At 53.5% G+C, this 22,715-nt stretch overlaps 1 protein-coding gene across 4 annotated transcripts in view; it reads left to right on the forward strand.

Moving 5' to 3' along the window:
- CEP164 (centrosomal protein 164) overlaps positions 1 to 22,228 on the forward strand; it is a 90,706-nt gene extending 68,478 nt beyond the window's left edge. For 3 of the 4 annotated variants that reach the window (XM_081063875.1, XM_081063876.1, XM_081063878.1), the window contains 21 exons: positions 648 to 815; positions 1,727 to 1,876; positions 6,272 to 6,481; positions 9,972 to 10,103; positions 10,187 to 10,403; positions 11,326 to 11,403; positions 11,603 to 11,734; positions 12,070 to 12,192; positions 13,300 to 13,443; positions 13,871 to 13,954; positions 14,101 to 14,169; positions 14,458 to 14,633; positions 15,001 to 15,127; positions 15,407 to 15,474; positions 15,878 to 16,085; positions 17,032 to 17,139; positions 17,696 to 17,810; positions 18,364 to 18,699; positions 19,586 to 19,652; positions 20,515 to 20,637; positions 20,825 to 22,228. In XM_081063875.1, coding sequence (XP_080920001.1) covers positions 648 to 815; positions 1,727 to 1,876; positions 6,272 to 6,481; positions 9,972 to 10,103; positions 10,187 to 10,403; positions 11,326 to 11,403; positions 11,603 to 11,734; positions 12,070 to 12,192; positions 13,300 to 13,443; positions 13,871 to 13,954; positions 14,101 to 14,169; positions 14,458 to 14,633; positions 15,001 to 15,127; positions 15,407 to 15,474; positions 15,878 to 16,085; positions 17,032 to 17,139; positions 17,696 to 17,810; positions 18,364 to 18,699; positions 19,586 to 19,652; positions 20,515 to 20,637; positions 20,825 to 20,918 — 2,929 coding nt within the window. In that variant the 3' untranslated portion in view covers positions 20,919 to 22,228. The remainder of the gene's footprint in view (positions 1 to 647; positions 816 to 1,726; positions 1,877 to 6,271; positions 6,482 to 9,971; positions 10,104 to 10,186; positions 10,404 to 11,325; positions 11,404 to 11,602; positions 11,735 to 12,069; positions 12,193 to 13,299; positions 13,444 to 13,870; positions 13,955 to 14,100; positions 14,170 to 14,457; positions 14,634 to 15,000; positions 15,128 to 15,406; positions 15,475 to 15,877; positions 16,086 to 17,031; positions 17,140 to 17,695; positions 17,811 to 18,363; positions 18,700 to 19,585; positions 19,653 to 20,514; positions 20,638 to 20,824) is intronic. The other variant, XM_081063877.1, reaches the window with a different exon arrangement.
- Positions 22,229 to 22,715: the final 487 nt, after the last annotated feature.

Genomic DNA, 22,715 nt, shown 5'->3' on the forward strand with positions numbered 1-22,715 from the left:
TGGTCATGTGTCAGCGCTGGAGTAGCCTGCTAGAGATCTGGGAGAGTCAGGCTGGAGGGTCAGTTCTGCAACTCGGAGCTCTGACCAGGGCACTGCCATATCAGAACTGGCTGAGGCTAACTCTGTGTGTGGTGGCTGGGGGTGGGGGGTGGTGGCTTCCAGCGTCTCAGGCCTGAGCCCATGATGAGGGAAGGGCTGCCACCTTGGAAAGGGAAGGGCAGCAGTCATTCTACTTTTTGGACCTTGAAAAGCTGTCAGCATTCTTCCTTAAAGCTGTAGCTTCATGCGTTTTCCATTGTCTGACCACTTGAGTCTGACTTCTCTTTCTCCCTAATTTCTGCTCAGTCCCTCCCTGGCCTGAGTGATGGTGAATTCTGGGAATGGATACACTGAGAGTGTACCTAACTCTCACTCCTGGGCCAAGCTTATGAAGCACAGGGACCTGGGAAGCCTGAGTCTAGTCCAGGCAAAGGGAGCGCTCAGTAGCCAGTCTGTCCTTCCTGCTTTTCTGGCTGTTTTGTCCTCTGTGGCTCTCCATGGATGTGGGGCTGGGCCAGGCTACAGCTTGCAAAGAGGTATGGACCTAGCTCCACATCCTACACTCCCCAATTATCTTCCTGCTCTGCTGCTCTGGCTGGTCTGACCAGGTTATCTCCTCCACTTCTGTATGGGGAGCGGCTCAAGAGTTCCCTTCACAGCCAGGCCACTGAAGAAGGGCCTCTGCAGGCCCCTGAGGGGCAGCCTGAGTGGAAAGGGACAGAGGAGCCCGGGGAGGACTCTACAGGCAGCCCCCTCCCGCCAGTTTCTCCGCAGAGGTAAGGGTGAGCGGGGGTCCTGTCAGGGTGGGAGTGGCCCCTATCCTGTGTGTAGCTGTGTGTGCCAGGCTGGGAGAGACGTTGGTGGGGGTGGCAGGCCTGGAGAAGTGCGGAGAGGTGGGGTGGGTCTGCAGCCTAAGCAGCAGCAGTAGAGGTTTCCTCTGAGTGTCCCACACGAGCTGGGGAATGAGGAAATTGGCCTCTTCCTCCTCCTCAATCCACAGCTAAAATTGGGGTGCACAGTCTGATTAGGGGATCTCAGACTCTCTTGAACTAGGAACGGTCTCTTCTGAGCTAGCTGCCTCCCTGCCCGGGGCTGGGGCAGAGACTGCTGTCACCCAGGCTGTGGACGTCCCGCCAGGTGGGGCGTTTCTCCTCGCCTGCACCCAGCAGCCCCTCCCGCCCAGTTGTCACCCCACCGCTCCACCGCTAGTCACTGAGCAAATCCCTTAGAGCCCTGTTGTGCGAGTTCCCAGGGCGAGGGAGGTGCAGAGCTAAGGCTTCCCCAAGGCCAGCTGACTGGACCTCTGTGCCCAGCCTGCTGTATATTTGCTAGTCCTGTTCTGGCAAGAGAAAGAAGCTGCCTGTAGAGCTCATCCAGTTGGAATGAGTCACTGGGGAAGCTGAATAGCAGTGATGTTCCATCACCAGCCTCCACCGAACACCTGCTGTGAGCAGAACTTCTTGGGCCCCATAACCATTCTGCGTCCCATGTGGGACCTGAGTGTCTGGTCTTCATTGTAAACAGCTCGGGAAGAGGCAGGGAGAGGAGAGTGAGATTTAAGACCTGAAGTAGGGAAACTGTTGGGGCTGCCTCCTTTGTCCCCTTCACAACTCTTTGACCCTGAATGATGTTTGGAGCCCCTCACCTTCCTTCTGGCTTTAACATTTTCTTCCTTATTGCTTTCAAGGGAGGAGGAGATCTCAAGCCCACCATTCACCTACAAGAGGGGCAAAGAACAGCACCCCCAGGCTGAGGAGCTGGGCACTGGGCAGGAAGAGGCCAAGGAGCCCGAAGAGAAGGAGGCGGTCAGCCCCACCCTGCCAGTCTCTCCCGAGGTGTAAGGGCTAGTTTTAAAGTGTCTGTTCCTGTCCTCCATTGTGGATGGTTGGCTTTAGTGCCCATGTACTCTTGGTGGGGAGGGGATGCTTTGGCCCTGGCCCAAGGGGTGGAGTGAGTATACCCTCGGTTCTGTGAGCAGCTTTGAGATCCCAAGCAGCCATCACTGGTCCTCGTGTGGGTTGGCTGAGGTCCCCGGGACTCCCCTCGTCAGGACCTGGGTATACGGATACAAGCAAGAGGTTACCTCCTGGGTCATTAGAAATCTGGTAAATCGTGTTCTTCTCTCTACGAAGCACTATTTCTCTCTTTCTTTAAAAAATTTTTATTATATGTCAACTGTAATTGGAAAAACAATGCCTGCTCAAAGAAACCCCAGAAGTTTTTATTGAGATCTTTGTATAGACGAAAGTACACCAATTCGAGTTGTACGAGTCAGTGAGTGTTTACATATGTACATACCACATAACCACCACCGAGACCCAATGGAGAACATTTCTGTCCCTCGAGAAAGTTTCCTCATGCCTCTTCCTCTAATCCACCTGTCCCCGTCACTGCTCTTCTGGCTTCTATCCAGTAAATTTGTTTTTCTGGTTCTCCAACTTCATGTAAATGGACGTAGATGGTATACAGTATACATTGTTTGTACCTGGGTTTGCAGCTCACCCATGTGGTTGCATGAAGCACTTCCAAAACTTAGAAAATTGCTTAGCTTTTTTCTCCCATTTTCGCCTTCCCCTGTCTCACTTCTTTTACAGATGAGGAAACTGAGGCTCAGAGAGGCGAATGGATTTGCCCAGGGTCACAATGCTGGTCAGTTGCAGAATTAGAACTAGACTCTAGTCACTGGAGCCGTAGATGTCTGACTTTTAGTCTGCAGCCGTGGTTCCTTTTCTATACATGGAGAGAGACCAGTGCCAGGGTTACAAAGTTTTTCCCATCTGACCTGAGCACTACAAAAGAGTTAAAAGTCCCCAGGATTCAGGCCGACTGTTGAGCAGAGGCTGGTTCATCCGCTGATTGCTCACAGGAAGTGTCACCGAGAGCGGGCAGAGCACGTGAACTCCCCATGTCATGTCACCATGGCACTACAGGAGCGGTGTCGGGAAGGGGTCGTGTCATTTTTCAGGTGGCGATATATTCTACAATGACAGCTCTGACCTGGAGAAATGACATGGCTTTCCCAAGTGTCCTTGGTGGCTGTGGACAGCCAGATCAGGGTGCTTGCTATGGGGACAGGAGGCGAGTGTGGTTCAGAGGGAGGATGCTGTCGGCAGAGGTCAGAGGGTATCTGCCTGGCGCTCTGAGAGAGAAGCTGGGCAGTGAGAGAAGCCAAGGCAGCTTTGTGTTTTCCCTCTGTCCTAAGGAGGCTGCCCCCGCTGGGGTCTCAGGGACACTTTCCTTGACCAATTTACACGGTACTCTTAGGAAACGTCTTTTATTCCTTTCCTGAGTTTTTTCAGGCCCCACAAATTCCTTGTCATTAATCTTTACAGTTACATTAGGAATGGATTGATTTTTCTGGGTTTTGTAGGAAGTAGCTTTGTCTGTCTCATTTGTTCCTGCGGGATTTTAATTTATGGAGGTGACTGACAACACAGGGAGGCCATTGCCATTGAAAGAAGAATTTATTAATAACATTTCCAGAGAGAAGAAAGCGTGCCACGCCATGCAGGGCCACGTGAGGAAGGACCAGGGCTGGTCAGGAGGCAGAAGAGGCAAGAAGGGAGAGCATGACCCAGGGGTTTTCTTTCTTGGGGTTTTCATGGGAAGGAATGGGCAAGACAGGCTAAGTATCCTGTGTGAGTGTAGGATTGGATGGTTGAATAATTTTGTGGATTTTGGGTGATGGGGTGGCGTTAGTTAGTTGCCTGGTACCTGGTCCTGGTGATTTAGGGTAGGGAAATACTGGCTTGGTGTGAGTTAAATAAGGAGACAGTTGGGATATAGACTCAGGATTGGTTGGCTTGCATATGACAGACGTGTTTCCTTTGATGTCAGTAAGAATTGGTTAGTCCTGGGAGGGGCAGTCTCTCCTTGACCAGCAAGCTTCTTAAGATGTCAGAACATCACAAAATACAGAAAATCAGACAGCATGATTCATAGAGTGTCACTTTTCATAGCTGTAGTCAAGCTGAATCAGGAGTTAGGAGCAAAGGGCAGGCCAGCGAGTGTGGGCAAGGCTAGCAAGCAGCCACCGCCGTGCACGCTTTTTGGCCAGAAGGCCTGAGTCTGGGAAAGGGGGAGATTCTCCCCTTTGTCATCCCAGCATCTTTCTTGAGGTGTTTGTAGGAAGAGGGTAGATTCATTAAAACCACTCTGTTGAATGAGAGGAAACAAGATATCTTGCCTTGTGATCCTGGTTTCAGTGGTGTACAGACATTTCAGAATGTCTGGGTGCCTGTCTCCTTTCCTCTTCCCTCTCCCTGCCCGCCTTCCCTCCTTGCTTTCCTTCGCATGTCCCAGAGCCACTTGGTGGCCAGCCTGCAATGGTTACTCTCCTACAGAGCCTCCTTTTGGCCCTAACTGCTGAAAACTGGATCTCAATGATGCCAACACCTGAGGAGCGGCCTAGAAACCAGACCTGCCTCTTTCTCTGGGGTCTCCAACTTCCCAGTCAGCTTTCAGGCCTGCTTTGGACTTAAGCTGGGAGTTTGGGATATTAGGTCTTTCAAACAGGGACACAGAAAAGAGGCCTACTGAAAAAGGCCTGTTTGCTTGCATGCCAGGCTTGCAAGCCAGCTCACCCATGCGTGTAGCCTGGGCACACACGGCCCATCTTTCTGTAGCGTCTGTCCCTAGGGCTCCACATAGCTACACAGCCCACGGGGGAGAGAAACATTAAAAGGTACCATCTCAGGAAAAAAAGATGTTTTCAGCCAAGGTTGGAAATGAGTTGGAGGGTTGATGAGGCGGAGCGCTGCGGGGAGAGGCTCCTTCCAAAGGCGGAATTCTCAGAGGAGGTGGCAGCCGCTTGTCTTACATCTGCATCAGCTGTGCTGTGTCGGGACCGAGAGGAAGCTGGGAAGGGAGGGGGGGAGATGGAGCTGGGGCAGAAGAGGATTGAAGGCATAGCTCAGGACGGCTTCTGGTCTGAGTGACAATGTTAGGAAAGGGGGAAGGAAAGATTGTAATGGTATTTCAGAGATGCCAGTGGCCTTTTATGTCTTCTCTCTCTAGTCCCGGGGCCAAAATGGAAGTCCAAAGGCCTTGTTTTCTTCTGCTTTTCTAATCTGATCCTACACACTGCCTTCTATCTGCTGCAGTGCTAGAGCTGGAGAGAGAAGGGGGTTCTGCAACCCCAGCCGGGGGACTGGATCCCCTGTCCCACTCTTGCTCCAGTGCTCCTTGACTTGGGCCTGGGGCCCGTGCCAGGCCTGCCACAGCCTAAGCACATGGAAGAAGGGTGGTGGTTGTGTGGCGAGATCAATTTCTAACATAAGATGTAGGGCCCTGGGAATGCAAACGCATACTGGCCTTCAGGAGAGCCATTCTGGTAGGTGAAATACTTTATCCTGCTTGTGCTCTCATGGTTCCAAATGTTCTCTTTGGGCATGTCCTTCAAGAACCAGAGTACAAGCAACAAACAACATTTGTAATGTATGGGCATGTTTATAACCAATACCATTAGTTCTTATCTTCCCACCCACCTAATTTGTCCAGGTTAGCTTTCAATTTCTTATACCCATTTTCAACCATTGAATTAACTTGAAGCAGATGAAAACATGGCATCATCGGTGAGATACGGAGCACCATATTCCTGTTGTGCTCTTGCTACTGTCTTTGGCTTAGGCCGCGGTCTCCTGCGTGGCTCCCTTGGCAGTGGGAGGGGGTCCCGTTCCGGGACCTGCAGGGACTCGTCTGGGTCTCAGGGCGCGTACAGATGCTGCTGCTTTGCTGCCAGCTCCTAGGCATTGGCCTCTGTTCAGTTGGGGAGGCAAAGAACAGCCTCTGGGGACTTCCCAAACTGCTGGCATGAGCCTCAGGTAGCTGGCAGAGCCCTGGTGGGTGACAGGAACAGGGCCCCGAGCCACCCTGGGGAAAACCTGTCAGGGGAGCACTTTCATCTCCCCGCTGCTGCGAGCTCCTGAGCACTTCTTCACATTGGGCCACAACCACTGGGCCCACTGAGAGCCTGCTGTGGGCTGCCCTTCTCCCCAGGCTCTCAGGCTTTAGACAGCCACAGAGGGGCTTGTGCCGTACAGCAGGTGCTGCCTGTGTGTCCCACCGGGGCGGCCTCACTGCCTGCCTGTGGGGGCCCTGATTTGCATATGTGATTCCTGATCGTGGGCCCCCCATTAGGACTCCATATGTGATGATCCAGTTGTATAAGCCCTGATGCCAAAAGGTGGCTGGATATTAAAAGTAGTGAAATGCTGTTCTCCACCCTTGGCAGGCGATCTCCGGAGCTTGTGGCTCCCCCAAAGCAGCTCTCAAAGGCCGCCATGCAGGCCATGGACGAGGCAGTGGCTCAAGAACTCAAGCAACACCAGAGGCAGCTTCTGGACTTGAAGCAAGAGAAGATGCAGCAGCTACGGGAGAAGCTGCGGCAGGAGGAGCAAGAGGAGGTCCTCCGGCTTCACCAGCAGAAAGAGGAGTCTCTCAGGTCCTGCCCCTCCCCTTAGAGAAGCCGCCCAGGGCCTTGCAGGGACGCGGGGCGTGGGGGCCACTCTCCTGCCACCCCGGAGATCACAGGAATGCCCTTGGCCCCCCCAAGACTCCGCCTCGCTGACCTGTATGGAGGAATGGGCTTTTTGGGAGAGGATTGAGAGGGGGCACAATCATCATGAGAGTAGCTAACCTTTTACGACAGATTGTACTGATCCATGTGCTTTACATGTATTTGTTTAGTCCTGTGAATACCTCTCAGGAGGTATTGTTATCAACCCCATTTTATAGAGTATGTAATATAGATGAAGAAACTGAGGCACAGAAAGGTTAAGTCCCTTGTACAAAGTATGGCAGCTCGTCTGTGAAGCCGGTTTTATTAATTACTACATTGCCCTCTCTTTTGGGAGTCAGGGCCCTGCTGGGACCCAGGGAGACACAGTGTAACGTGCTCTTGCCCAGGACGCAGAAGTTTCTGTTTGGGTTCCTACTCTTTGAGTAGCTGGCTGGCAGGCCCCAAACATGACACTTGAGCCTGGGCTGGGCCTGTGTGTATGTGATTGTGTAAATAAGCTAGAGGTTTATTTTTATAAGAAAAGGCAGTCTAGGGCTGGCACAGTGGTTCCACACAGTCACGGGGTCCCTGTCTCCTTTCATCTCTTTGCCTCTTTGATGCTGGTTTTCACTCTCAGGGTCTCTTCACAGTCCAGTATATTAGGATGATGCAAAAGTAATTGTGGTGTTTGCATTAAATTAAAGATAATTGCAAACACCCAGTTACTTTTGCACCAACCTAATAGTTGCTAGATGTCTAGCTGTTGTGTCAGTGCTCCAGGCAGGAAGTATAAGGGAAGAGTATAAAGGGGGTACCTTCTAGCTCATTCAGTCCCTTTAAAGGAGTTTTTCTGGGAACTTTATGCAGTGATTTCCACTTATAGCTCATTGGTTAGCCCTACTTGCAAAGGAGACTGGGAAATGTAGTCCTTTAGTTGGGGCTCTACCTGATAGAATAAAATCAGGGTTCTGTTCGTAAGGAAAGTGAGAGAGTGGATACTGAGAAGGTAATAAGCAATCTCTGTCACAGTCCCAAGATGGGAAACATGCTACAAAAAGGTATAATTCACTCACTTTGCAGTTTATCTACAGACAAAATCTTATCTTCTTGGACAGAACATCCAAAAGTGGTAGAGACTTATTTGCTTTTATATCATAGATAACAAAGAGTGTGTAAAACATTTCTGCTTAGAGAAGCTAACAGAACACCATCACTCGACTACCCAGTGGGTTGGGGACGGGTTCCTTCATCCGTCCCAGGACCTGCTGACCCAGCACCCTCTGTACTCACATCACCCTCCGGGACTCCCTGCCAGGGGGTATCCCACAGCACAGATCTCCCCGCAGCACCCTCCTCTTCCTGCCGACTGGAAATTGAGGCCGGGGCCCATCCAGACAGAGTGTGGCTCAGCTCAGCTTGAGAGGCAGTGCCTTGGGGAAAATTCTGGCGGTGGCTCCATGTCAGGTTGTCAGCCTCCTCCTCTCTTCATGGCCCTCCCTGGGCGTGGCTGACGGGGCTTTTCATTTTTCTCCAAACCCTCCAACTCCAGCGGGACGTCCAAGAGCCCTTTTAGGTTGTGGGGAAGACTGGCATCCCAAAAGTATCTAACTCAGGAAGTGCAGCACAGTAATTGCTCAGTACTTGGAAGCTCTTATTTTTATTTTCAGTTGAAATCAATATAGTTTCAACGGTTTGACTAAGTGATGTCTCAGTGGGCAGTGCCTTGCCTGGTTCCCTTCAAAATGGTTCACAATGAGAACCCTGTTTCTGTTTACATATGAGCCTTCCTGGGAGGGGGGGCCTTCTCTCTGCTGGGAAATTTCTACTTGGTAGAACTTCTACTTGGAAGCCACACTGACCTTATAGCAAATATTTTAGTTTTATTGGGGAATATTGGGGAACAGTCTGCTTCTCCAGGGCCCATCAGTTGCAAGTCATTGTCCTTCAATCTAGTTGTGGAGGGCGCAGCTCAGCTCCAAGTCCAGTCGCCGTTTTCAATCTTGGTCGCAAGGGGCACAGCCCACCATCCCCTGTGGGAATTGAACCAGCAACCCTGTCATTCAGAGCTCGCATTCTAACCAACTGAGCCATCCGGCCACCCCACAAATGTTTCTTGAATGAGCAGGCAAGCAGGAAGACAGGCAGGCTGACTCTTATTTTCTTTAGTTGTAAAATGAAGAGATTGTAAGATAAAGAGAGAATTGTAAAATGAAGGACTTAACCTCTAAAGACCCTTCCAGCTCTGTGTTGCTATGTGTAAAATTTAGCCATAGGACAGAGAAAGGGTTTCTGTGGAATCTATAGGGAAGGATTTTTACTCAAATTTTCCATCATAACAGAAGAGAGCACTGGTACTGATAACGTGAAATAGAAAACGATCCTAAATCTTTTTTGGCTTTGGAATTCATTACAGAAGCTTCTCAGAGAAGTTGTCTTCTGAATCTTTTTTTCCCTAGACTTGAATTCCCGGGTTGCACAGAACATAGCCCTGGTCATGTGGGGGCTGCGTGTAGAAGATGTGGTTTGTATATGCAGAGGGGTGTTCACTTGGGATGAAATGGTTGCCGTTGTTGGTCTGTAAATAAGATACCCTCATAGATAATCAAAGCCGTGCTTATATTTTGGGGCTGGATGATACTGTTCAAATTCAACAAACATTATTGAGCACCTACTTCATGTCAGTTACTGTGTTCAGCAACTGGGATAATAATTTTAAGAAGATTCTTTCTCTGGAGAAGCTCCCTGACTTGTAAGGAAAACAGACATACAAAAGATTAATTATTATGCAGTTTGATGCATGGTACAGAATGGCACAGGATAAGAAAGGTCCCCATATAACTTGTGATAGGAACAGAAAGGCTAATTGATGAACTTGGAGGGAGTCAGAAAGTCTCCTCTGAGAGGAGGGAGCTGGGTGTTGAACGATGAATATGGGATAGTCAGGTGGAAAAGGGGATTCTAGGCAGAGGACCCAGTGTGAACAAAGGCCAAGAGGCAAGGAAGAGTGTGGTGGGATTTAGAGGTGGTGGCTCATCTGATGTGGCTGGAACAGAGTCTGTGAGGTGGGGAGTGAAAGGATACGGAACCAGCATTGGGTTGGGGTCGGACTGTCTGTCCTGGCATGAATGCCATGTCAGCTGAAGCTGGAGGCAGAGGGGAGCCTTTGGGAGAAACACTGCTCTGAGATGAAGCAGCCTGTGATCTGCTTCCTGTGGCAGAGGGTAGGTAGAGTTTATGGCTCTCTTTACCCTGGGAGGTATTATCGGGGGGCAGCAGGACCCAGAAGCTGACGTTAGGCTCATCTTTAAGATTTAGGGAGCTATACAGGCAGGCTACAGGCTACAGGCTTTTGAGGCTGAGAGGCAGGGATTATGGCTAGAAGAGGAAAAACCTGTGGATCCTCCAACAAACTTGGCTTTTTTTTCCTTCCCAGTTCCTTGAAGGAGCAACTGCAGAAAGCCACTGAGGAAGAGGGGATTCGGATGAGAGAGGAGAAAAGCCGGACACTGTCCCAGCTCCGGGCCCAGGTCCAGTCCAGTGCAGAAGCAGATGAGGACCAAATCAGGTGAGTGCCTCCTGTGAGCTTCCCTGCCCCGTGGGGGCAGCCCCTGAGTGCACAGGCCCATCCCCATTCCCTTCTCTGCCCAGGGCCGAGCAAGAGGCTTCCCTGCAGAGGCTGAGAGAGGAGTTGGAGTCTCTGCAGAAGGCTGAGCGGGCCAGCTTGGAGCAGAAAAACAGGCAAATGGTGGAGCAGCTCAAGGAAGAGATGGAGGCTTTGCAGAAGAGAGAGCAGGCTGCCCTGAACGCTGAGAAGGAGAAGGCTTTGCAGCAGCTGAGGTTGCAGCTAGAAAGGGAGAGGAAAGAAGTGAGCAAGTAGAGTGGGGACCTTCCCCTCTGCCATGTCCCTGGGCTGCCTGGGAGGGACTGAGTGTGGAGGAAGAGCCCGCCTTGGGCATACGTGGTGGGGAGCCAGGCAGAGAGGAGATGGTGGGCCCGTTCCTCCATGTGGACCCAGCTTGTCTCAGGGCAGGAGCTAGCCCTGGTCCCCATGGCAGGTATCCAGAGGCTCCCTCTAGGGCCAGCTGGGCCAGCAGCAGCCGGGGTTGGCAACGGCAGTGAAGAAGTTTCAGTGGAAATGGCCTGTGGACTTGGGAAGAATTCATGACCGAAAGAACTTAAACTAGCCCAGAGGTCCTGTGACAAAGGTGCCCGTCCTTGTCCCTGTTGGGCAGCTCTGATGACCTTTCATCCCTCTCCTTTTTTCTCCTGCCAGAGAATGAGAGGTTAGCACATTTAGAGGATTTTTTTCTCCTTTGTCCTTGCTCCTTGTCCCTCCGAACCGATGGTCTGTCTCTATGGAAGGGGCGGAAGTAAGTAACAGGCCAGTGGAACTTCTGTTGTCTTTTGGTGAATGGTGCAGTGTCAGACAAGGAGAAACTCCAGTACGGCTGGAGGAGAACATTGCACTGCCAGTGCTCAGGGGGACTGTGCAAAACCTCCAGTCCTGCCCTCCTGGGGCCTCATCCAGGCGCAGGTGTCACCCAGGTGCCTAGCCCAGAGGCCGGCGATGGAGCAGTGACCTGCGGCTTGCCTTGCCAGAGTGCCCCTCCCCTCTGGCCTTCATGTTCTTGTTCCTTTGCTGGTTGCAGACTTTTGAGACTAAGTTATGTTGCAGGAACAAAGATGTGCCTGTGGTTCCCCTTAGCCCCTTAGCTTGGGGATGGTTTTGCTGGCTCTTCCTTCCTCTGGGTCAGTGCCCACCTCACAGGCCCTTTATTGCTCCCTAGGCAGAGGCCGCGCTGGAGAGGGAGCACAGAGCTGAGCTGGACCGGCTCTCCTCCTTGCTGAAGGCCAAGCACACAGAGGTGAGATTGCCGCCTGGCCTGTGAGGCAGAGCTCGGCATCCTGCTCCCTGACCGTAAGCCCCAAGTCACAGCTAGTCCCCACAGGGACTCGACCCATGGCTGCCACGAGAGCGGGCCACTGGGTCCCCGGGAAGGGAGGCCCCTCTGGCTGCTCTGCAGTGCTCTCTGAGTCACACCCCCCTTGCTGCGGTCTCCTTAGGTGGTCTCCAGCCTCCAGAAGAAGATAGAGGAAACTCAACAGAAAGAGGAGGCCCAGCTGCAGGAGAGCCTGGGGTCGGCGGAGCACAGAGCTCAGCAGAAAGTTCGCCACTTGCTGGAGTATGAGCGAGAGGTGAATGTGCGTGCCTGTTGCGGACGCTCTGACGGAGGGCCGACCGTCCTGGAGGCCTGCGCTCCGCTTTGGGTGACTCAGCTGGGGTTAGGACTTCTCGTCCCCTTTTTATGTCTTCATTCCCTCAGGTCAGGTGCTTCTTTCCCCGCATGGCCCTGTGCCCATGTGAGGAGGGGGTGCTGGGGGATGTTGCTGCGTGTGTAGCGTGTGTCATGGACGTGTGACGTGCATGTCGTGTGCGTATGTTGCATGTGTGTATGAGACGTTCGAGTGCTTCAGTCCCCGAGTGCTGGCCCACTCAGTCCTGCGTGTTGTATGTACCGCCTGCCCTGCAGCTCAGTGGCCTCCTGAGAGACAGGCGCCAGGAGGTGGAAAGGGAGCATGAGAGGAAGATGGACAAGATGAAGGAGGAGCACCAGCAAGTGGTGGCCGAGGCCAGAGAGCAGTATGAAGCTGAGGTGACTTGGCCGTGTCCCCCAGCACGCATGCACGTGTGCACGCTTCCACACCCCCACACACATCCTCCCACTCACCCCCCAGCTCCCAACGCCCTGGGCCCTTCTCAGCTGGCTAGAAAGCAGGGGAAGGAGACACACTGTTCAGGTTTACGGGACGCTGTCTTCCCTGGCGCCCTGCAGTGGGGTCATCGTTTGCCTTTTCACGAAAGCATTAGCTGAGGAGCGATTCCTCTTCCTCGGGCAGGCTGCCCCTTCCTCTCATGGTAATAATAGCTATCACTGAGCTTGTACGACGTGCCGGGCACTGCTCTAAGTTCTTCATATTAACTCATTTAGTCCTCAAAACACAGAGGACAGATATACTATCATCATCTCCATTTTAAAAATGAGGCAATAGACTTGGGGAGTGGAAGGAACTTGCACAAGCCCACCCCGGCTAACAAGCAGAGCAGCTAGCATGAAGGCCTCGACTGTCTGATTCCAAAGCCTTCAGTTTTCACCGCCCTAACACCATGCCACCAGGGTCATGGAAGTTCCACGGCAAGAGCCATCCTGTGTGTAGCTATGCTCTGCCCACCTTCAGCCCTTAGGCATGGCTGACCCGCTCCAGCTTGGCTTGCTCCTGTTGGGGTGAAAATGGCGGTGGCTGACCTTAGCCCATAGCTGGGCTTCTGCCCGGGACTCCTAGGCTGCTGCTCCAGGGCCTGGAACCAGTAACCCAGACACTTTGTACGTCTTTCCCAGGGCACAAGTAGTGGGCCGTGATGGAATGGAGTTGATTCCTTTCCCAAACCAATTCTGACCTTGCTGAAGAAGAGTGATGATTTATTAATGACCTCTCTTCCCTTAAGGAAGGGCAGCTGTACATGATGAAGCAGTAGTAGATTAGAGGGAGGCGCCCACAGGGGCATTTCCCAGCCTCTGCTGCTGCAGCAGAGAGGGCTACGGGCTTTCCGGGGCGTAGGACCATGCTGCCTTCCGTGCTCCTTCTCTAGGAGCTGGCCTGACGGAACCGACGGGACTCAGGCTGCAGCTGTGGGGAGGCCGTGCTTTTAGGTGTGTGAGGGCCACTGCAGTTTCCCACCTGCAGCCCCACCCTCTGTGCAGGAGAGGAAGCAGCGGGCTGAACTTGTGGGGCACCTGACCCGAGAGCTGGAGCGCCTGCGAAGGGCGCACGAGCGAGAACTGGAGATGGTGAGGCAGGAGCAGAACGCGCAGCTGGAGGACTTGCGGCGTCGGCACCGGGAGCAGGTGGGGGCTCTGGCTGGGCACTTGGGGCTCACACACGCAACCTCCAGGCAGGGCAGAAAAGTGCTGGGACAGCAAGGTAGCAGGATGGGGCCTGACAGTGTCGGAAGTGGGGGTCTCTCACTGGTCGTCCCCAAGCTTGGACACATTTGCTGCTTGTTTCTGGGCCAGGGAACATCCCCAGGATTAGAAGAGGAGGTCAGCCCCCTTAGGGCCCTGCGGTTGGCACCTTTGCTTCTCCTTGTCCCCGCTGAAAATAAATAAGGTGTGGTGCTTTCCTAGGAGGCCGTGGGGCTCATGGGAGGAAGCCTGAGCCCATTTTGGAGGATGTGGTATAGTACGGTGGATCAGGCCCGCTCCTGCCCCTTCAGCTAATGCTTTGTGCTCTTTCTACACTTACATCTTTCTCTCCACCTGTGCTTCTGTGCAGGAAAGGAAACTCCAAGATTTGGAGGTGGAACTTGAAACCAGAACCAAAGATGTCAAGGCCAGATTGTCTCAGCTGGATGTTCAGGTGAGGGTGTAGGGGTGGAGGACGGTCTCTAGGTAGCTTTGACCTTGAAGTCATAGCTCCTCCAGGAGCGGATGGGCCTTTCCACCCCTTAGACCTGGGACCTGGAGATGGCCAAGGGGCCCTGTTTCTTTCCTTCCCCACTCCAGGAGGAGACTGCCCAGAAGGAGAAGCAGCAGCTTCGTGATGTGCAGAGGCAGGTTGCCCTGGAGAGTAAGGTGTGTCTGCCTCTCTTGGAGCCTCCTTTGTTCTTCCTCGTTCCCTTTCCTTCTTTTGTTCTCCCCCCCAATGCCCCACCTTTTGTTCACCTGATCTCTTCAGGGCATTGGGTTTATTCTACAAATAGCACCACTGTGTTGGACCCAACTGGGGAACCTTGGCGTGGAGCCCTGGTGGGAGGACACAGTCCTTAACTCCAGTGTTCCGCCCTGTCTCCCTGCTCTTTGGGCTTCCCTGTCCTCTACTTCTGCCTGCTCCAGGTGCCTCTATCTTTTCTTCTGCTTCAGGAGGCCACAGCCACCCGTCAGTCCCTAGAAGAGGCCAAAAAGGAACACACCCACCTGTTGGAGTCAAACCAGCAGCTCCGAAGAATTCTCAGTGAGCTTCGTGCCCACAAGTTGGAGCTGGAGTCCCAGGTGGACCTGCTACAGACCCAGACTCAGAGGCTTCAGAAACATATCAGGTGGTGTGCGCCCTGCGCTTAGCTACCCTGATGCCTCTCGCCTGCCTCTGACCTCTACTGCCCAGGGGCCATGTCTGCTCGTGGCTCAGTTAAAGGCAGAGGTGGAGCCAGGCAGAGGGGCTACATCGGCTGCACTTTGTAGGGAGTAGGGGGTGATAGGAGGTTGTAAAGAGCTGGGGATCCCTGGTTTCACTGTTCATGCCCCAGCCCTGCCTCAGGGACTTAGACGGGCGTGAAGGGATGGAGGTGCTCCTGCTCTCTAGAGTTGGGGTTTGAAGCCCACCTAGGGTCCCAACGGTGCTGCCCGCCTGCTCCGTCGTGTCACTGCCTCACTTACCCCGCCTCCCCCTTCTCTCTGTCACCACAGAGACCTGGGGGCAGAAGCTCAGAGGAAGCAGGACACATTGAAAGAGCTGGAAGTCGAGGAGAGTAATGCCTCTCCACATTTTGAGCCAGATCTCCACATTGAGGAACTGAGGAAATCCCTTGTGACAGTGAGCTTCTCTGTGCCGTGGAAGGGGCAGATGGCTGGGCTGAGGCACCAGACGGGGGTGGGCCCCTGGGGGGGGAGGGTCCCTGGAGGGGCCCTGGCTCTCTGTAGTCATCATCCCCAGCCCCCATCTCTGTCAGTCACATGCTATCTATAAGTGACTAGTGCCCAGCAGCTGGCACAGCCACTTGTGTCTAGGCCACTGGAGGGGCTTCGGGATCCCGAGCCTGCAGTGTATCTGCTTTAGTTCATTCAGGGGGTCTTTTCTACTGTGTATCCTTAGAGCAAGACCAAAGAGGTACCCTCTCCTCTCTCCCAGAGCAAGGAGGACACTGACTTGTCCTTGGACGGGTGAGTTCCGATAGGAGGTCATGACGGGGGAGGGCCTGTATGGCAGAGCTGGGGTAACCTGAGTGACATGGTAACAATCACCAGTGGGGCTTGGTTCCGGGGAGGGGGTCCTGGGGATTGAGGAATCCTTTGTGGCGAGCCAAGTAGGTACCGATTGTGACTGTCGACACAGCCCGCTGGCATCGGCTGGCCCCTGGTTGAGGGTCAGGCTGATGGGTGCATCTGGCCACCTATCCGAAGGCCTTTCAGAGTCAGGGTGGGAAGACTCAGTGCAACATACCCCTGCTGTAGTGTTTCCTGGCGGCATTCCCACACACTGCTCAGCCCCAGCCCAGGAATCTGCTGAGAAAGTGGTGGAGCGACCCGGAGCAGGGCTTCTCCGAGTCTGTATGTCTTCCCACAGCCTCCGGCACTACTTCTCTGCGGAGGGGGTAGCTCTCCGCAGTGCCAAGGAGTTCCTGGTGCGGCAGACACGCTCCATGCAGAGGCGGCAGACGGCTCTGAAAGCTGCCCAGCGGCACTTACGCCACGAGCTGGCCCTTGCTCCGGAGGTACCCAAAGACCTGCCCAGCACCAAGGCCCTGGAGGAGTTGCGCAAGGACCTGCGGGAGGTCAGGAGCTTGCAGGCGAGCCTGTCAGCCCTGCGTGGGGGCGGGCGAGGCCTGCGGGAGCCAGGGAAATTGAGCGTCCTGGGGATTCCATGAGTGTGGTCACATCGGCCCTGGGATCACTGCACGAGTCTCCTCGGGCGCCTGGACAGGGGATGCAGGTCATTACATATCTCCATGAGGCTGGAAGCACCTTCTGTTTACAAGGCAATGCCGCGTGCAGAAGGCTTTCTCTAATAGTGACTCTTTGGGTCCTCACAGTACCTGTAGATGACGTGCAGGATAGTAGTAGTAGCTCCATTTCCTAGGTGAAGAATACAAGGAAGGTTTTAACATTTATACCCAGTACCTTGCTTATCCATTCCAGCACCCTAAACACTGTTCATAACGGAACATCTTTTGAGTTCACTCAGCGTAAGACTGAATTACTTCTCCTTTGTACTGCTTTGCTACCCTAATTTGCAATGGAAAGGCAGAGCCTTCATGGTTGTTATTAGCTAGGTCCTGGCAGATCGTACTTCGTCCCTTAGCATTGTGATGGTGCTCAGGGCTGGTGAGCGAGCTTGCGGGCAGCAGAGGGCAAGAGGCCGATAGAGCGGCAGGCTTCCCATGCGACCGCCGCACCCTGTCCTTGCTCTGCCGAGTCCCTCCTGATGACAGTACGGTGATGGTAGAACTAGTAGTTGGAGCGGCGATAATGATTACCATTTGGGTTAACAGTAACCATTTGAGAATTTGTTGGGTATGGCCTTGGTGCTAAGCATGTGACATGTTCTATCTCATTTAATTCTCATGATCCTATGAAAAGTAGTATTTCTCTTTCTTAGATGAGAATCCAGACTGACAGTTAAGTCATTGGTTCAAGATCACGTAGCCAACAACGGCAAAGCTGGGAGTCCAGTGCCTGAGTGGTAGTCACCCATTTCCCCTCCCGTCCTCCCTGGCGCAGGAAACCAGGCACCTGGATGAGATGAAGTCAGCCATGCGGAAAGGCCACGACCTGCTGAAGAAGAAAGAGGAGAAGCTGAACCAGCTGGAGTCCTCCCTTCAGGAAGAGGTGTAGCCCCAGGGCCACCTAGCCCGGTGTGGATGCGGCCTCCTCTTCCGTTCCTGGGATGTGGTCGTGGAAGCTGGGCCTCTAGGGCGCAGGCCTAGCAGTAGGCTTAGGGCTCTTGGGCTGGTGAAAACGGCAGTGGCTTCAGCTTTGAGTTTGGGTATCTGTGCGGAAGATTTCTCAGAGAGGGTCTAGCCCCTGCCCTTCCCCGGCCACAGCACCTGATGACAGGTCTTCCCAGGGTGTTGGGATAGAGGCACCTGGCAGGTTTCCCTATCTTCCCTGGGCCTTAGGGACTTTCCCCTGGGTGCCTGAGGCATGGGTGTGGCAGGCAGGAAGCTTAGGTGGAGAGACACTGCAGGGAGAGTTGATGTGGAGAAGGGTGGGCCTAGCGCCTGTGTCTCAGGTGATGAGTTCTCTTAGCCTCGCCTCCCTCCGGCCTCCCTACACAATGTGCCTCTCCCAGAACTTTGGGTCCCAGAGAGCCTGTTCACTAAGTGTTCAGTCCCCATACTTCACAACGGAAAGTACCAGTAAGAGCTGCTACTTCTACCCATAGGCTTTGGATAATGACACTCTGAGAGGAGCCCCCCTCAAGAAAGTGGTGACTTTTGACCTCAGCGACACGGAAGACATGAGCAGTGATAGTTCCGAGTCCTGCCCCCTGCCTCACAGTGAGTGGTGGTGGCAGGGAAGAGAGGGAGGAGAGGCGGGGAGGACCACAGTTTTCATGGAGATGGAGAAACTTGCGGAGCAGAGGTACAGCCCCCCTTCCCTCAGCCTTGTGTGGGTAGGCCTGTGGGAGCCAGTGTCTGGAGCAGGTACTCAGTAAATGCTGGGAAGGAGTGAACTAGTCTGGCTTTGCCAGCACACAGGGCCAAAAGGATCTAGGCAAGCCTTCTGAATGTGCACAGCACTTTACAGTTAGAAGTGTCCCTGTTCTCCACTCCCTTCCGGAGCCGCCTTCTGGGCGGCTATTCTCCGTGTGCCACTGAAGCCTGCAAAGGGCCCTCTCCTCCTTCTTCTTCCCAGGGCCGGCTTCCAATTGCACTGTCTGGGACATAGAAGCCCTGCCATTCCCTGTACCCGCAGTCAAGTCCGAGGGGCTGTTGTCTGGAGAAACAGCGAGGGGTGGGCCAGTAGGGGGCCACAGTGCCAGCTGGGCCTGGGGCTGCTGCAGAGCCTGGAACCGGAGTCCGTCCTCACCGTCTGCCTCTTCCCTTTCAGTCAGCCCAGCTGCAAGTGCCGCCTTCCCCAACAAGATCCACTGCCTGAGCAGCTCCCTGCAGCGGATCAGCAGCCAGCTAAACAGTGTCCTCAGCATGTTGGGCAGCGCCAACCCTCAGCCACCGCCAGCGCTCGTCACCTCCACCTCGGCACAGAGCTGCCCTGGGTCCTCCAGGAGCACCCCCATTCCCATCTACCCCTCCCTGGCCCAGCTCTCAGCCTCATCCCCTGCTACACTCATGTCCACCCAGTGGGCCTGGGACCCGGGGCTGGGCCCCAGGCTCTCCTCCTCTGTGGACGACTTTCTGATGGAGAAGTGGCGCAAGTATTTTCCAAGTAAGCCTCCTTGTGGGCCAGTGTGTGTGTGTGTTCCTGCTCTTCTTCCTCCTTCCGTCTTTCTCCTCCTCTTCCTTGTTCTCCCTTCCTTTTTCACTTACGCTTCATCCCCCTAACCCCCACCTTTGGCATGCTTCATTGATCCAGTGACTGTGGACCCTGGGAAGAAGACCTTGCTGGTTGCCCTGCAGCTGGAGGCTACATGGGTCACGATGGTTTTCCTGGAGCTTGGGCTCACAGGGGCTTTTATGCCTCCAGAGCTCAGCAGAACCTAAAAGGTCATCATGGCATCATCATAATAGCTACTATCATGTGCCTTATATTATGGGCCAGGCATTTTATGTAAAGTTTTTCATTTAGTCCTCGTAATAACCCTCTGAGGCACTAATTATGTGTTCCACTTTACAGAGGAGGCAACTGAGATTAAGGGAGGCTAAGTAATATGCTGCAGGTGCCCAGTGAGGCAGCAGCAGGCTGGGTTTCACCCCCCTGTCTCTGTGACTCAAGGATTTTGCTTGTCACCTTTGGGCATTTGGCTTCCCCTTGCTTCTGGGCTCGGTGGCCTCCCGTGCTGTCATAGTACTGCTAAGGAATGTGAAAAGCCATAAAAACCGTTGTTTAAGGGAAAAAGTTACATCTCCCCATCTCAACCAAATAAGGAAAGGAGATTGAGTTTTAGGAATAAAATAAATAGGACAGTTCCTGTCTTTCATCTCTCACTTCCAGCCATTGAAACTTTCTCTGTTTTTGTTTGTTTTGAGGGCAGTGCCTTTTCAGTAATGGGGGGACAGGAGGTGCTGGTGAGCAGGGAGGTGGCCTGCCTAGGCCCAGGTCTGGTTCAGCTGAACCACTGCCCGTTTCTGAATCATTTCCTCCCACTTTCCAGCTGGAGTCCCAGTCCTCAGCAGCCGCCCTGCCCCCGTGGAGAACAGGCTGGGCTATGTGTCCGCTAGGTAAGGCGCCCTGTAGGTGGAGCCACACAGGTCAGTGGCTCACTGCACCTCCCTAAGCTGGTGGGCCCTCAGAAGGGAGCAGAACTCATGGTCCTGTTGCCCAGAGAGGTCAGGCAGGCCTCCAGTCCACAAAGCTGCCTGAGTCTGAGATTCTCCTCCACAACCAGAGGAAAGTCCCAGTGGGAGTGGGGCTGGGCGTACCTGGCCCAGCTCTATGCGAAGCTGCCCTGGGCATCCTAGGAAGAAGTCAGCCCCTGGCCGGACCCTCCAGCCCTTCAGTGTGTCTTTTGTCTTTGCCGTTGAGCCCTTTGTTTGCTTCTTAGAGCTCCCTTCTTCCCCTGGTCCTGCTGAGCAACATAGGAGTGAGAGGGGAGTGAGAGGGGAGCCCCGTGGGGGAGACAGACGGGCAATTATTTAAACCTGTTATCAATTTCCCATTCATCTTATTACTTGCCAAACATATCCCCCCACATTGGCGCAGCCATAAGTACATCCCCCCACCACCGCCACTTACGCCTTTGGTCAATTAGGCAGGTATTTGAGTTGACACAGGGGAGAGCTTTTGCTGATGAGATTGGCCCAGAATGGGTAGATGCAGGAGCCAAGAGCTTTGATATCAGGAGTATTCACCTAGGAAGAGGGGTCCCCCTTCCCTTTTGGGCCCGTCCCAGAGGGGCATGCCTGCCAGTAGACAAAGTTTTGAATTGCTGAAGTGACTCCACAAAGGCTGCAGCGGGCGTGTTGAGAGGAAGAGGGAGGCGGCAGATGTGATGGCCTCCGCTTAGCTGTACCGCCTGTACCCCCTTCTTGGGGCACTCCTGACTCTTCTCTTTCTCTTCCCAATGCTGTTCTTCTTTCCCAGGGAGCAGCTCCGCCTTCTGCAACGTCCCCATTCCCACATCCCTGGGCTGGACAGCTCCAACTTTCAGGGCATGATCGAGGCTAACCGGAAGTGGCTAGAACATTACAGGAGCCACCCCAAGTTGTATCCTTTAGCCGGTTCCCAAACTCCGGTCTGTCTTCCTGCTGTAGCTGGGATGGCTGGGCTGGGCTGCAGGGCTTGTGTTAGTGCCCTGGGGGTCCGAGCAGGGTCCTGTTTCGCTCTAGACACTTCCATGCCCCTTCCCTGGGCGTGCTCAGCTGACTGCAGTTTTCCTTCACCTCATGGCCAGACATCTCTTCTCCTCAGTGCCCGACCCAACAGCCACTCCTGGCCTTCTGCAGCTGGGCCTGGATGACAACACACTAAATGTGCATCACTATTGAGGCCCTCATCTGTGGCGTTTGGAGCACAAGTGCCTGAGGAGGGGCCTGCACTGTATTTCTCTGATAAAACATTCTCCTGTCGCCTCTTTGCTGCTTGCCCCACTCAAAACTTGGAGGACCACGGTAGGGTGAGGGGGCGCAGCTAGGTGAATAGGATGGTACAACTGAAAGCAGTAAGCCACCTCCAATGACCACGTAACGGATCTCAGGCTGACATGTGTGGACTGCTGTGAGCTCCTGCACGGACATGGCAGCACTGATGATGTGGGGCTTCGGGGATGTGGGCACTTTCATGGGGCAGAGGTGGTATTAGTAGGAGTGCTGTCAAAGGCCAGGGGACTCCCTTTGGAGCCAAGTTGGTCCCTTGGACCTGCACAGTTACTTCTTCGGAACAAAGCCCCCAGCACGTCTGTACCCTGGGACCAGGCTCTGTGTCCTCAATACCTCAGTCTCATAGAGATCAGACCTTTTTCTTTTTCTAATGTCCCCTTCCTTGAGCCCTCTGTTTCTTCTTTGACTGTCAGCATTGGGCCCAGAGCCCTGCCAGAGGTTGCTGGAGGCTGGGCCCCACAGGTTTCACAGCCTGCCTTTCCTCTGTTTTCACTGTGCTGTCCTCAGGGGCATTGCCTTCCCCCTGCCTGTCCTACCTTCCTACCCCCCCCTCCCCGCTAGCTTCTCAGGTCTCAAGCACACAACTTTCAGAAGATAACAAGCCATCGGAAAAGTCAAGGATGGCTTCTGGTCCTTATCTCACTTTTCTCCACCTTGGGTATATTCATGGCTATTTGTTTCCATCTATGTTTTCTACCTGTGCCACCCCCTGCTGCCCCTTCTCAGAGCTTGGAGACTCCTGAAGGAAGTGAGGGGCTGGGCCAGTGCCTGGCCTTGGCAATGAGGGATCTTATGGCAGTTGGAGCTGCTGCCATTCTGGCACAGCCCCACTTCTCATCAGTGGGCTCCCTGGGGATTACAAGGGATGTTTTCTGACATCTCATTGTTTAAATAAAATGTCCCCATTTTTCTGTCTTGCAAGCTATGGGGTTGCCCTTGCCTCTCCAACGCATAGAAACCAACTTTCCACCATCCCACCACTCATTTCTGTCATGGAATAAGAAAAGAAACTAAGATCCAATTGGTTTTTTTTTACCCCCACCCCCAGATAATTTTTAGGCATCAGACTATCACACAGAAAAAAGTCCATTTTATTTGGCTCACTGTGCTTTGGGACTAACTCACATGTCACAACCACCTTTAATGACAATCTTGTGTTTTGTACATCAATTAAATCTCTGCAGGTCCATTTTCTACAAGGCTGTTGTTTGAATGTGTCTCCTCTGAAAGCCTTTGCCTCTTCCTCTTAAGAATAGAGGAAGGAAAAACTAACAGTCACAGGACACCTCCTAGGTATCTGATCTAATCAGAAAAACCTGTAATGTAGAGATTTTCATATTTGTTTCTGTGAAGGAGAAAATCAAGAGCAATTCAGAGAACTTCAAGTGCCTGGGGTCCTGAAAAAAGCCTAGTTCCCCACAAGGCATAACTTTCACACCCCATCCCTGTGCCCCTGGAGCTTCTTGTACCCTGATGCCAGCTGACATTCTCCGTCTCTCCTTTTGCCCCCCACCCTACTCTGCCACCTACCAGATGGAGACCTGTGCCATCTACCAAAGGCCACTGTTTTCCCCATGCAGACAAATGAAATATGAGCCCCCTGAAGTCCTGAGCTGGCAAAGTTAAGGGGGTATTCACTCCAATGGTGTGAACAGCCTACATACAGTCTTGAATCTGTAGCAACAA

Source organism: Rhinolophus hipposideros (assembly GCF_964194185.1).
Source record: "Rhinolophus hipposideros genome assembly, chromosome: 10".
In the NCBI taxonomy this organism is placed as follows: Eukaryota; Metazoa; Chordata; class Mammalia; order Chiroptera; family Rhinolophidae; genus Rhinolophus; species Rhinolophus hipposideros.